This window comes from Ambystoma mexicanum, chromosome 3q (assembly GCF_040938575.1).
Source record: "Ambystoma mexicanum isolate Mex_15411 chromosome 3q, UKY_AmexF1_1, whole genome shotgun sequence".
Taxonomy (NCBI): Eukaryota; Metazoa; Chordata; class Amphibia; order Caudata; family Ambystomatidae; genus Ambystoma; species Ambystoma mexicanum.
The window spans coordinates 23,161,577-23,176,332 of NC_090926.1; the positions used below are offsets into that span (position 1 = coordinate 23,161,577).

The 14,756-nt window shown below is 45.0% G+C and overlaps 1 protein-coding gene across 1 annotated transcript in view; it reads right to left on the reverse strand.

The window, feature by feature from the left end:
• Positions 1-14,756, reverse strand: part of TOMM22 (translocase of outer mitochondrial membrane 22) — a 43,422-nt gene that overhangs the window by 11,407 nt on the left and 17,259 nt on the right. Inside the window, exon 2 of the mRNA XM_069652967.1 lies at positions 9,694-9,812. Within this exon, the coding sequence (XP_069509068.1) occupies positions 9,694-9,812 (119 nt within the window). The remainder of the gene's footprint in view (positions 1-9,693; positions 9,813-14,756) is intronic.

The following is a 14,756-nucleotide window of genomic DNA, read 5'->3' on the forward strand; positions in this document are numbered from 1 at the left end:
ACCATTGGAGTAATAAGTTGAGGAGTAGTGAAAGGAGTGGTAAAATGTAAGTGTGCATTTTTAGCCTGATCGAAGGTAGGTAGGGAATGGCTAACAGCAGTCTATTATCAGGCGAGGGCCGGGTGCTGTGTCAAATTGTCAAGAGTAAAGTTACGTAAACAGCTAGATTGAACTTTGTGTGTGACTCGGCTGTATTCTATGGGTGGCGGTGCTCAGGCCGAGGGCGACGCACGTTTAGGATAGGGTGTAGTCGAATAGCGTGCGCCTATGTGAACAGCTGGAATGACCTACCCATGGGGCTAACTGTATTCTGTGGGGTGTAGCGCACAAGTGTCAGCAAATTACAGCTGGGAGGAGATTCACAGTAGCAAACCACTTACCCAACATGATGTCTGCAATTACAGGGGGAAAAACACAGCTATAGAGGAATATAGCTTCGCCCGCAGTTTCAGTTTGGGAAGATGGATACTACGATTTGTGTTTGAATCGCTGTGGTTTTTACAAGGTAGACAAGTGTCCTGAAGTCATCACTTTTGGCCTGTCCTTCCTGGGGTAATCCCAAATCATCTTCTGAGTCAACAGAGCTGTGTGATGAATCCTACAGATTCCTCACTGATTCCCTGGGAAATGCAGACGCTTTCTGAGCCTGACCTTGGGGGTGGTGTTCTGCAGGAAGATCACCTAGCAGGAGAAAAGGCCCAGGGGAGTGAGAGGAATCTGTGGGATGTGACGCAGTATGTGTCCTCCTCTAGGGAGGATGGTTCCACAATACAGTATGCAATGACCTGTAATAATCCTGCTGCTCCACAAAGGATACATATAAATAAGGGTAAAATTAATAACACTCTATGCCATTGGAGAAATCAAAACCTCTTCTAAAACCCTTAAGATCCATAACACTGGAAAGCTACCTAATATCCACCAATGCAGTGAAAGGAAAGTTAGAAATAACACCAGTGTAAAATAATTGCCTTTCCTGCCTCAAACCAGGCAAATGACTAATTCTTATGATGTTCCTTCAAAGAATGTTGTAAGCAACAAATAGGGTTTGAAAGAAAAACTAAATAAGAAAACCAAAACTTTCCCTTTGGGATTTCAAGTCCCAGAATTCCCCAAGTACTGGGACGAGGAAGAAGGATGAAGAGGCACAATGTAGTAGGAGTGGTCAGCTCATTAGTGTAGATGGCCCAGACCTGTGGGATACTTGGAGGCTTAAAAGGCTCCCTCAGGTGCAGGCCAGAGAGTTGGTGTTGTTGGTGGAACGTAGAAGCAGCCAGAAGCATTCTTGTCTGTGCTGGCAGCCCAATCAGAAGATGGAGGAGCGGGAAAACACCGGGACCATTGCTGGGCAGATATTAACTGCCAGTCCTGAGAGGGTCTATGCTCCCAGAAAGCTGAGGTGCAGAGGTCGTGCAGCAGAAAGCGTGGAGGAGAAAAGCTTTTCCCCTTGTGACCTGGTTTACAGAGGTTGTGCAGCGGGAAGCATGCAAGAGGCTGTCTCAGTTGGGTGGCATGCACTTGAGGCTGTCTCTGGTTTGCAGAGGCTGTGCAGCAGGAAGCACGCAGGAGGCGGTCTCAGTTGGGTGGCATGCACTAGAGGCTGTCTCAGGTGATCAGCGTGCACCTGCGGGCCTCGTGGCTGTCTCCATTGGCTGGCGTGCATCAGAGAGCCTCAGGAGCAGGAGAAGATCCATTTGGAAGTGGCACAGACAAAGGCAGACTTATCAGAGAGGTTTGTCGGATCAAGAAGAGCCATAGCAGTTGAAGTCCTGTGAAAGGCGAGGAAAGCAGAGGAGCAAGTCTATTCCGGCGAGTGCACAGGTTGTTCATGACCCCCGAGTGCTCGGTCCCCGCTCGTGTATTGGAAACAGACACCCAGCCAGTGAAGCGTACTCACATAGAAGCAGAAATAGTATTAAACAGCAGAAGTAGCACTCGCAGGCGGATGAGAGTGAATCAAACATTACTGGAGCACAACAAACTATTGTAAAACAGTGTCAGAAGCGTTACCTTATTAGAACATGTTGTTTTTCAATACTAAACTAGGGAAAAGCAGCAAAACTCAGGGAATCAAAGCCAATAGACTAACTTTAAAAAGTGTGAAAGTGTAGAAAAACCCAGCCATCCATGGGGCAACTTTGTTAAGAGTTGACATTAATAAGGGAGAGGGAGGACAAAACCCTATCAAACAGTCTTTGGATGCTTGTGTAGTGGGAACCAAGAGTGGCAAAAGGGACTGCCATTCTGGAAACAGACATCCAAAAGGAGAGGAGCATTATTTGCAGAATGGTATTTAAAAACATCAATGTGAATCTTGGTTTCCCCGAAAAGGTTGTTGAAGTTTATAACTAATGGTTCCATTAGCCAAGAAGGATTGTATCCACATGACAGCAGAGGAAGAAAAGTGCGCTGCAGATGAGAGGTGGTTGCAGAGTATTTTATGGTCGACCAGGTCGAAGGCCACAGAAAGGTCTAGGAGGAGTACGATGGCGGCATTACCTTTATCTTTAATTTCATCAATCTGACTTTTGAGGTCAACAAGGGCAGTTTCTGTTCCGCGTTGAGGTCGAAAACCAGACTGACGTATTCCTAGCAGTTGGTTGGTCTATAGGTAATCCTGAATCTGCAGGTAGGCAACTCTATCAAGGATTTTTAACAGAAATTGAACCATAGTGATAGGTCTGTAATTGGTGGGAATGGCTTGGTATTCAAAAGCATCAAGTTGTGACAGCTTTCTTTCACGGAGCGCCCTGGTGTCAGCATGCACTCTGACAACTCACCGGTTCTTCACAGCTGATGCCTCTGACTGCAAAGCCTCGCGGCGGTGCACCGAACGTCAATCTGTCTTTTCTCCTGCTGCGGTCTCCGGCAGCAATGGAAGCTCTGTGGAGTCTTCTTCACAGCTGAAATTCTTCTTAGTGCGCCAACTTCCGCTGTGCGTACTCTGCATTTCTTCCGATTTTCCAAACGAGGCGACTTCTGTTGACGGGCTTCACTCCTTGGCTGCAACTGCACCATGGATGGCTTGAGCTCCCTCTGCTACACCTGCCGCATGGACACAAACTGCTTCTTCTTCTCATAACACCACTCCAGCCGGGTTTTAGCCTGGGCTTTAAATATCCCGCTCAGGTGCTCCAAATGGCAATGACTACTACACTTCTGAGCACCCATTGCCTCAGATTTCCTCTTCTTCATCCCATGACTTTGGTATTATGGGATTTGAAGTTCTTTGGAGAATGAGCACTATTCAGTTGTTCCACTTTACAATAAGACATTGTCAATTCAGGAATTATAGGGAAATTATGAGAAGGAAATCCCCATTGGCTCCTGGCATGAGTCTCCTCCCCTGTGATCCTCTCCTGTAAAACCACCCCCAGGGTCAGATTCAGGTAGCGGCTGCCTTTCCCTGGCCACAGTAGACAAGGCTCATACCGGGTTTCTAGTGATGATCCCACTGGGTTCATCACACGTGGCAAGAGAGGAAAAGTGTCCCTGGCATGTGGGAGACGATCGGAGCTCCACTGTCATGCAGATAGATTCTGTGTCCACGGGGAATGACTGAATCTATGGTGTGTGCTCCCTCATGGAGGACAACGATCAGAGGTGGAATTTCAAGGTCGCCCCTGGTGGGGAGTATGCACCTCAGGGCACATACTGCTATGCAGTCTTTTCCCGTTAGAGCTTTCAACCAGCCAACCTAAGCATCTAACTCTCAGCAATAAGTTTCAATAAGATATTCTAGTTTAAAGCAACACCATCAGGGTTCGAAATTGCTGGGGACTAGTTAGCTCCTGCTTTTGGCTCCACAGACCAACTGGTGCCATACAACATGCCTGTGACGTTAACCTTGAGTGTTTTATAAGGTAAATAAAGATGAATGAGGACACATTTTAATATAATGGATCATACATAATGGGCAAAAAGTGTGCACCTCATGTGAAAGTTAGATTTGCAGCGTGCGTGGCACTGGTTTCTGGGTCCCCAGCAGTAGCTCCTGCCAACTGGGTGATGCCCGACACCCAGGAACTAGCTTTTGCCCCTGCTTGTCAAATCTCAAGTTTGAGCCCTGAACCCATAGAGGAAAAACCACAAGAAACATTTCAGAATGGTATCAGTATTACAACTAGGCTGTAACCCACAACTTAACCGAAAGCTTTTCCTAGTTCAAGATAACCATTCACATATAACTTTTCTACTTAGTCTATCTTCCAAAGGGGAAGGAATCATTATCAGGCCTCTTCCTGAATTTACAGTAAGTAAGTAGTAAGGTGCTTACTGCCAGTGTGTCTCAATAGCACTAAAGCACCATGTAGGGAGTAACCCGTTTTTCGGGTGCCAACTATCCTTTTGTTGATATTAAGTCAGAGGCATTTTTGTCCACTGGAAGCTGGTCAAGCCATGAGGTTTTCATCTGCTGGGCGTCAAGATTTTCCATCTTGGCCCTGGGTCTTTGTCAGAATATGTCTGCTTTGGAAAGCTTGTCAGAGAGTGAGAACTTGGTCATATGCTTCATCTGGCAGATGAATTCTGAATGTCCCTTCGGCCGACAAAAGATCGGAAGAGAGCAGGTACCAGCTATTGACAGGGACATGTAGGTATTACAAAAAATAAAGTACATGGTTCCTAATAGTTAATGCATGATCTCCTGCCCATTTTCCAGTGAAAACATAACCATCCTATTTTCAAATTGAACTATTTCTTGCTATGGTTGTCCACCATTTTGTGAATGGTTTTGAGATACAGAAGTGGCATCAGAGGAGGTAGCTCCATTACAGCAGCAAATGGAGAAACTAAAAAGGTTGCTTCTCCCCTCCTTTTTTTTTTTTTTACTTTAACCAACAAGTAAACATACCTACTAATCCTGACCCATGAAACAGAGGAGATGTTCTAGTGAAAACTGCAGAAATTGGACTACTACTGCCTCCAACACAATATTAGTGTCCCCACTACCTGCAGTAGCAGCAGCTCACAAAACGATGGATAATTCTAGGAAAGAAACGCTTATCAAAATGTTTCAAATAAGACAGATGGGACTTATTTTCAATGAAATTTAGGAAGTTAAAAAACGTACATCCCCATTAACTGAGGAGTCACACTTTTCTAAAACTATCAAAAGCCATAATTGTCAGAAAAGCTTATTCTAATAGAATTGCCGGTTCGAATATTCGGAAGACCCTTTGATGAGTCGTTTTACCCTACACCCAATCAAAAGAAATGGCAGGAGTATATCTAGTTATCTCTAAAAATAAGTAATCATTAATACATGAGAATATTTCTTCTTCCAATCTTCCTTCAGACGCCCATCCTAGAAACCTTCTCCAATATGGTCAGAGTTCGATTCAGCAGTCATCTCTATATTAAGGAGTTCAACAAAATTACACTTTTTATACAGACGATCACTAATCCATATTAAAAAAAAAAAACAAACAATGCTTTGAAAACTTTGCACCACTAGCTAAAATAGTTAAGTTTGTCCTTGCTAAAGGGTACTTGCCTTGAAGACTGCCCATGAAACTCGGATACTAAAAAGCCCACTTTCGACCCTGATATTTTGTCAATCACCAGTGATCAGTCTTCGTGGAAAGAGTAGTCTGTCCAGTTTAGCAAATACAGGTTATTCAACATCTCCTGGGTGCCGTTAGAGACCACCACCTTTCACATCCTGAAGTGGGTGGGCCCTTGAGTGGTGCCAGCATCTTTTAGCCAACCGACGGCTGGTCAATGTGGCCTGGGTGCGCTCAAAAACACTTCTGATGCAATTTGGGTGTACATCATATGTCGATCCTGTGGCCCATGATGTTCAATCTACAAATTGAGCGATTAAGGGATTGGGTTGCCAACTGGTTACTCCCTGTTCCGACACAAAGTTACGAGGACAGTAAGTTGTAACTGCAAATTACACAAAGTGGCACTATTCATCGTTTCTGGCTGCCTTCAGGAGAAATCGAGATCTCGAGGTCTTCACATTTTCTTGAACGTTTTCAAAAATGGAATGTTTTATTCTCCCATTGATCACCCAGTACTCTTATGTATTGGCTTGCTGAAGCCTTTGTTCCCAGTGTGCCTTCAAGTTTTTGATTCTTTCCTTAAATATTTGGGGTTTTCACTCGCCTTGTTGCTCTTTTACTCCTTACACCAACATAAAAGCATAAAAGCATTTTTTTATTTAAATATTCTTCAAGTTATTAAACATTTTGCTTCTTCTGTTCATTTTTGGATTGTTGGTTAAGGCCTCAACTATTCACAGACTGCTGCTGGTAATTTGGTTGTTGTGAGCTGAATCCACCAACGCTTCCATAAAGGAATTTGGTCTTTTATGCTGCATCCGTGCTGATTGTTGCTGCCAGGAAGTTACAACGTATTACTTCCACCATTACTCAGCAGCAGTGGCATTCTCTACTTGGCAGTATTGTTTAAGGTGGCTTGTTTGGCCCACATGGTCCTTCAAATTAATTATACCAGAAGTATATGTGTCCCCTGCTTTTGTAGCCCTGGTCCGGGGCAAGGGTGTCCACCTTACTTACCCCAGGTCAGGGACGGATACTATGGGACAAACCACACACACATCCTTGGGCCAGCCCAACAGAAAAGGTGCCCTAGACAACCTGCAAATAAAGTTGTTGGTAAACAGGAGACTGGCCAGACCCAGAGTCCTTACCTTTTGCCATACTATGCGACACAGACACCAAAGGTTGTAAGTTGTATCCTTAAAAGGGAACCCCTTTTTATTTATGAAAACTCATCACAATAACCCTAATAACATCACCCATCCTAACAAAAAATAAACATTCTATGTCCTCCTGATGTGATTTCCCTCCAAGGGATCTGATCAGTTAGCCCACCCTCCCTTAGAGGGGGTGGGAAGTAGACCGGTAGGGTGGAACGGACGCCTGCTTCCTAAATGGCAACACTAAATGCAGGAAAAGGCAAAGAGATGGCCCCACTGGGTGGTTCCGTCAGCCACACACTGTGCCCTACAACAGTATCTTCAATTCTTGTAGATGGAAGTCATGGGGCAGGGGGAAGCAAGACCAACCATTATCTGATGGCTCCCCCTGGACACTTTTCTCTCAGGGCAGTTCCCCCCGAGGACCCACCGCATTGCCCTGTGGACTTCTTCAGGCACCCGCCCAATGCACATCAGCTACTTTGCAGGCACCACCGCCGCTATGCCGACGCGGCATGGGGCGTGCCTGCACCATTCGTAGCTCCAGCTGGCGGTCATTGACCTCCTTTCTTCACCGAGCTGTGAGGGCAGTGCAGATTTGAACTGATCCCTCTTCACTGCACGTGCTGATGACAGACATCATGTGAGGGCTTAGCTTCTAGATCCCCCACCCCCCTAGATCTGGCCCCTGGAACTCCACAGAGCCACGAGTGTCTGGGCTGCTCCGGGCAAGCAGCTCAGGCCCCAGCAGAATGGTTCTTGAATGATTTTGAACCATGGGGGTGGTGGGGTAGCGGCTCGAGGCCACCAGCTGCATATTGCCCCCTCTCACAACATTTTCTTACTTTAACAGGCCTTTAGTAGGACGTTCTCTGCCCAGGCAATTACTGGACAGGGGAGCTCTGCCCATTGGTTTTCCCCACTACTCTGCATTTCATCCAGCCCCATGGTGGGCGGGATGATAAAAAACAGACAGGTAAATCCATGGAAATATTAAAACAAAATATTTTTCTCCCAACACTGGTGTCTGCGTTTTATTTTCCGCAGGGGACAAGCATGTAGCCCAACCTAGCCAGGCCCAATTTGGTCCACAGGCATCATACGATCTTCTGCACTGGTGGTTTCTTGAGGTTCGAGGAGTCTTCGGATTTGTAGGATGTTATTTTTTTAGCATTTTATACGACTTAGTCATATTCATAATTTATTTTACGGAGCTCAGTGCAGGGATTGTGCTTTGAGGGTCTTCAGAGCAAAGACATCTTGCACTTTCAGTGTGCAGACGCACGGCCATGAAATTACGTTTCTCTTGAACCGCTGCGACTTTTTAAAACACCATTTCAAATGTATTGACTGGTTCAACATCAGCTTCACTCCTATAAGCTCCTGAAAACCGGGAAGTCTTTTTTTAAGAATTATTTGTTTGTTTTTTTAAATTACTTTGTTTCTGGGTTTGTTGACTCTTTGCTGTTCTCTTAGGAGATGTCTCTTGTATTTATTGTATGTTACTTGTTTTGAATTTCTATGGAATTTGGTCATATTCATATTGTACAGTGCTCCGATGCACCTCAGTGCAATGTAGGCACCTAATAATAAGTAAATAAAATGTGCAACCCCAACAGGTAATTGCAGATGTCCCAGGTTGACCCATATCAGGTGTGACATGTTGAGACAGTCCTGGCTTTAAAGTTCTGGTATCTGCATTCTTTGTAGCTCTGCTTTTATAGTAGGAAAGGAAAATTAGAAAAGTATGACAAGCTAAAAAAAGCCAAAACTTGCAGAATATCTCGGCTCTTACAGGGGGAACGTAAGCTCTTTTGTTCCGATTAGTTAGTTGCACTCCTTTTTAAGAACATTCAGTTGTGCCAATTTTGCCCCCATTCCTCCAGAGAACTGGCATAGTTGGAGACAACAAAGCAGAGGATCAGAGACCATTTTGAGGCGAAGGTGCGTGCATGCCCTACACAATCCCCCCCCCCCCCCAACCATAACCCCATTCGGTATTGATGGGGCAAGTGGTCTCATTCTGTGACATCACTTCTGTGTGATGGCACAAAGATGGCCCCCTTAAGAATGTTCCCCACCCCCAACAGAAAATCTACAAGTTGGTAACCATGTACAAAGTACTAGTTTAGCTCTTAAAATAAATGCCTGAAAACATGAAATGCAACAAGAATGTTTAGTCAGAAGCCTAAAAAATGCTTACTGTGCAACCATAAAATGGGTTGAAAGCCCAGTATACCCAACTTGATCACTATGTAGGGATTTCACATGAATTATTTTTGCATTTACAAATCTTTAATATTGCACCTTTTACCATCATAATACGTCCCTAGCACCTCTGAAGGTTGTCAGAATTGCGCACCCTGTCCCTCCAATGCCATCCTGAACGTAATCTGGTGAGAAGAGCTAGGAAGATGGAAGTAGGATGCAAAGTGGAGGGATACAAACCGAAAATTAATTATCGAGAAGGCCTGGGCAGGTCAGAAGATGGGTGTGGAAGCGCTGGTTTTCGCATCTATGCCTGTAGGCTCTAATGTGCCGAATCGAAAAGGGGCTAACCAATACTAGGGTGCGAAATACAGCACATAGGAAGAATTCTGGTAGCAAGTACCATTAACAGTTGTGCAATGGACTCGCAATCTGTTTCATGCATTCCCTTGTAGTATGGAGTCTTGACTGGCTGTGGGAGGGAATACTACCCCAAAATCTAACCGCAGTAGGTTAATCCTGGATCTGCCAAGCCTTTGACTATCAGAGAGGACACTTAAGAGATGAGAGTTGAAAGGCAAGTGCGTGAGGTTGAGAGAATGAAGGAGGCAAAGGTAGCATGATGTAGATGAAATATTTTATCCGCATTTGTATTTTTTTTTACTCATTTACAATTTAGTAACCAGTATATGAATGGGCAATAAATCACAAATCTTCAAAAAATTAAATGAAAAATATATGCACAGTGCACATTTCATTTTGTGCCAGTTGTACCGCTACAAAAACACTGCTACCTTGCTCTGTGATAATATGCTTACCTGTACATTTTCTTTGCCACTGCAAGGGAGAGGTCACAGGTGGCGCCAGCCACAGTACGCAGGCCATCTGGAAACATCTCAGTCAGCCCCCAGAGCCTTTCAGACAGAGTTTCATCGAGCTGGGAGAGGGCAAGAGAAGACTATCAGTGTGGATGGACATTAATTATATTGCTTGTGCATTCATGTAAATTAGTATCTTTTCACTGGAAAATGTGGTGCCGTTACCCAGCTCGCGGTCATCAATAGGAACACCCATTGGCAATACAAACAGTTTTGTCTTTTGTAGGGACCCACTGTCTGCAACCTGCATCTCTCCAGATTTGCTGGACCACAACTCCTATCAGCCCTTGCCATTATAGTTCATGGTGAAGGATCATGGGAGTTGAGGTCCAACAAACTAAGCCGCAGACCGCTGCTATAGGCACTGCTCAGAAATTTGCCAGGCACTGCCATTATGCCCTAATGCTCAAACCATCTGCCAGCTACTTCCACCTTATGGTCAGGTAGTATCATTGTGTGCCATAAAATGCTGCAGTAAACAAGACCCAGCTGCCATTAGCAGCATCAAGGGGATAGAAGATAGTATGGCCGATTACCCCAAGGTGGCGAAGGAGGGGGTGGGTATAGGTGTAGGGCAGAGGGCATTTGGTGGACAAGGGCTTAATTGGCTGTGGCGGCCAGTGTGAGGACAAAGTGAGATAAATCTATGCAATAAACTGGTCACCGGATTGATCTGGGAGGTAAGGGTGCGCGCCATAGGCCAATCAATGAATACCTACTGATATGGCAGGTAAAGGGCCCGTTTGTATTTTCGCCTTGTTGACAAACCAGCTGGAGGCTCTGCCACTCTGCACTCCGATAGACGTGACCCAGCAGCCTTGAGGAAGCAGTTGTAGACAACCCCCATGCCCGCTGGAATACCCGTGCATAGTCTGGCTGCTTTCTGGAACATGACTTTGGCCGCTCGGCCTGTCCTGCGACCAAATTCTTTCCAAGGGCCGGGGAGGTCCAGGGATCGAAATTAAGATTTGATAAGCAGGAACTAAAAGCAGCTCCTGGCTATCCAGCATTAACCAGGAGCTACCACTGGGGAACCTCACGTAAGATACAAACATATCAATGTCCATTATTTACGGGCCTTTATACTTATGTTGTATAGAGGTGTCCTAATGCTTATATAGATTGTCAGAAATGTAGCACTATATCCAGATAGGTGTGTTTGTTCGGCATTAGTCGGCCTGGGAAACCAAAAGTAGCTCCTGGTAGTTGTTGGTGTCAAGCTAACCAGACTCTTCTAGGTCACAAGTAGGAGCTCCCAGCTCCCCTTAATTTCGAATCTTGGAGGTCTATAGCGCCGACCAGCTGGAAGGAGCATGGCCGATGACAGAGGTGCCCATAGCACGGCAGGCAAGGTCAGCAGCACATGAGCATTGTCAAAGTGATGAATACATCCAGGGTGAGAGCCCCGCCATTGTGAGACCCTAGGTCTGCAACGAGCGGCTCTCCGCATGTTTTGGACTAGGACTCCCACTCCCATGCTCCATCACCATTAACTTTGCCGACTAGAGCAGATGAGAGTTGTGTTCCAAAACATCCGAAGAGCCAAAGTTTTTAGACCCATGCCCCCAAACATCGACAGCAACACACCACCCATAGCATTAAGGGACTACATGGTGGCAAGCGAGCAGCATGTGCACAACATCAATGTGTGACCAAAGATAGAAAACACTGTATGGCCATCAAGGGTGAGAACGGTAGGGCATGGCACCCTCTTAAGCAACCACCAATCGCAGAATATTAGCATTGTTGGAGACTATTACAACTTTTTCTTTTTAAAGGTTTACAAATTTTTCAAAAGGGAATTTTAGGTTGGGTGAATTGAAGAAAGCAGAACCTACAGCGGCAGGCAGTAGCTGAGCCCATAAAAAGATTTGCAAGACGGAAAGCTGGGGGAAGACGGTGTCACAGCCCCAGCAGACATGGCCACCTTCCTAAAAATTGTAAGGGCCGTAATGGGACAAACAGCATGTCTTGACTTACTTAGCAAGCCGCGGTAAAAGGCGAGCCAACCAGAGCGCAACAGGTAACTGATCAGACAGTGTTTCACAGGTTGTGAAGCAGCGCAACCAGGGACGTAGACACCCCCTCCATAGCAGCACCCTACCATCAGCAACCCACCCACGCAGCAACCCCTGATGGATGACATGGCAACGCTCAATGAGCGGAGAAGGGAAAAGAGCATATAAAAGGAGTGGCCTCTTTCTCTGCCCAAAGACACTCCACATTATCAGCAAGCATATCACCATACCAATTCCCCTTAACATTATCTTTTTTCAACCTGGGCACCAATGACACTATTCGTGCTCTCTGGTTTGAGGACAGAGGTGGGAGCTTTAAATAATCATCTAGTTTGCCAGTGTGGCTAAATCAAGGGAGTGAGCCAGTCCCATACATAACTTTTGATCACCCATTTGTCGTTAGCTGTGGAATCGTCCATAAATTAATTCAATAATGGCAGCTGCTGAATAAAATTCACAACTAACTCTAAATGGACCAAGATATCTGGAGCGCTTCTGGGGAGTCCCAAGCACTATTTAAATGCATGATTCTCAGACTGTCAGATTTAGTTCTGCTCTAAACCCCCAGCTTTGCTCCACGATATATGGCATTTATAACGCGCCTATACACAAGTGTTTCAAGGCGCTACATAGAGGGAGGCAGAGTAAAACCTGCATGTTATACATTTATAATGTAGGTGGAAATGCTCAGTTTCCAAAATCTATTTAACACTGCTATTTCGGACCATGCGTTTTTTTTCTAGTTTGCTCACCTAACACCAAGGTAGTCGATAGCTCCTTTAATAGATAACCCCCAATATACGTCAGCTTTTTGGCCTAGCAACTCATACATTTTGGTTTTCCAGCATTAAGATGAATTCCCTTTAGGGAGCACAGCTTAGGGAACGGTTTCATTTGCTTTTTTTTAATGCTCTTCAGCCGATGGAGACCAAATTGCATCATTAACATACACTAGTATACCCATTTTATCTGGGACCAGCCTCCAGGCGCCTGCATTTAAGCAAGCTACCTGTTCGTAGTGTGACCAGATGACCCGGTTTTCCCAGGACAGTTTCGGGAAATGGCCTTCCGTCCTGGGGTCCCAGGATTTTTTTTTCTTTTTATATAAACCCAGTCCCGGGATTACAAGGGTGGGTGGCTACGGTCCCGGGACACGATTTCGAAATCGGGCCCGGTGCGACTCTTCCTGCGCGTGAATGGGGGCTTCACTGCTTGTCACGCCCCCATTTCCTCCCCCTTTTCTCCAATGAGGGGAGTGTGCCTGTGGGCACACCCCCCGCAACAGGCCAGCGACATAGAAGACCACCATTTTATTTGTGTTTACTTCAGTCCTACTTGTATGTCTATGGCCTGTCCCTTTAAAAAAATTAAATAGATATATATATATATATATATATCTATCTCTGGTCACCCTACCTGTTCGGCAATGCTATTAATATACAAGTAGAAGAGAAGACAACCCTGCCAGATACCTTTCTGTACATTTCTTGGGAGCAAATCAGCAACCCAGCTGTCTGAATCCCACCTTATTTTAGCCGAGTTTGTTTCGTGCAAGTCTCTCGGTGCTCTTAGCCGGCATTTGCGCGGCGGGGGGAGCAATACCATATTGTCACAATTTCTCAGAGTTTCTGCATTGGGACACCACCAAACGGCTGCTATGATAAACCTTTGAAAGTATGTCGTTTGCATACAAAGCACACCTTTTTAACTAACCCCACATCGCACTTGTGCACTTCGAAGAGCTGGGAGCACAGGAATATCGTGACCCCGCTCTATGAACAAAGTGTCATGTTGAATGATCCATGTATGTGAAAAAACGTTTTGGTGGTTATAAAATTGTGTATGTGTACTATGAAATATTGAAAGAAAAATAACTTTGAAAAACGTTTAATGTAACAGGATAAGTAAGGCTCAGTGCAGCATTTATACCACTTATGTTATAGGTGTCTTAATATCTGGACACAAGAGGGAGGGGTAGCTCTATACTCAATCTTTGCTTTACGTTAAACAGGGAGAGACATTTTTAAACTTTCAAGATTCCCTGGGGGAAGAAGGGTTTTGTATGAAAGGGCTTCGTGGAGGAAGAAGGCACAATTGATAATGCAGACAGGGATAGCCAGGATACGATTAGAAAAAAAGAGGAGGTATGCCTCCTCCCCCCGACTTGGGGTCTTGCAAGACATGTTTGCAGCCCCACTGCTTCCAAATCATCATGTGCAAGTGGATAGCACCCCTTGCAGCTCACAACTGAGGTAAAACCGTAGAATTTTAGGGAGGGCCCAGGAACGGTTGGGGAGTGAGCCCAGCTTTTATGGAATGCTTGACTAAAAGAGCATTGTTGCTTGAATCCGTTTCCTATGCCTACAGAGTAACTTTTACACCTCAAATTACCTGATCGGATTATGTGAGCATTTGGTGTAAAAAGAACGACAGCCGAGAATGTTTCACCAAGTACAAGTCTGTTTCCTACAAGAGTAAGAGTGAGCATTCATTACTAGGGAAAAAATGTATTTCTGGGTGGTTCCCAATGATGAACGACTCCTTAGGTTATTGCTTTTAAGAAACACTGCGATAAACACGTCATAGTAACAGCACATCAATACAAATTACATAGTGGAAAATAGAAATGATGTGCCCAGTGTCTCACAGATTTTATGAAAAATGTTCTTCCCTTTTCAAACCACCAAATGGTAAAACCCTTGGTAAGACTGTTAATTGCCAGGAATCTAAATGCTTTATTTGCAAATACTTCTACCATCGTGTATGTGTTCTATTGAAAACATCCGCAATTCGAGACGAAAGCATGATCGGATGCTGCCACTCTGCCTCACGAGTTCGGGAGTGAAACGGCAACACAACTGCAATACCCAACGTCCACATAATTCCTCAAATGTAAGAATGCAAATGATTTTAACACATTCATGCCCTTCGATGAAACAGATTTTTTTTTGCCACCACCAAAATTAAAGCGTTCCTCATTTATTA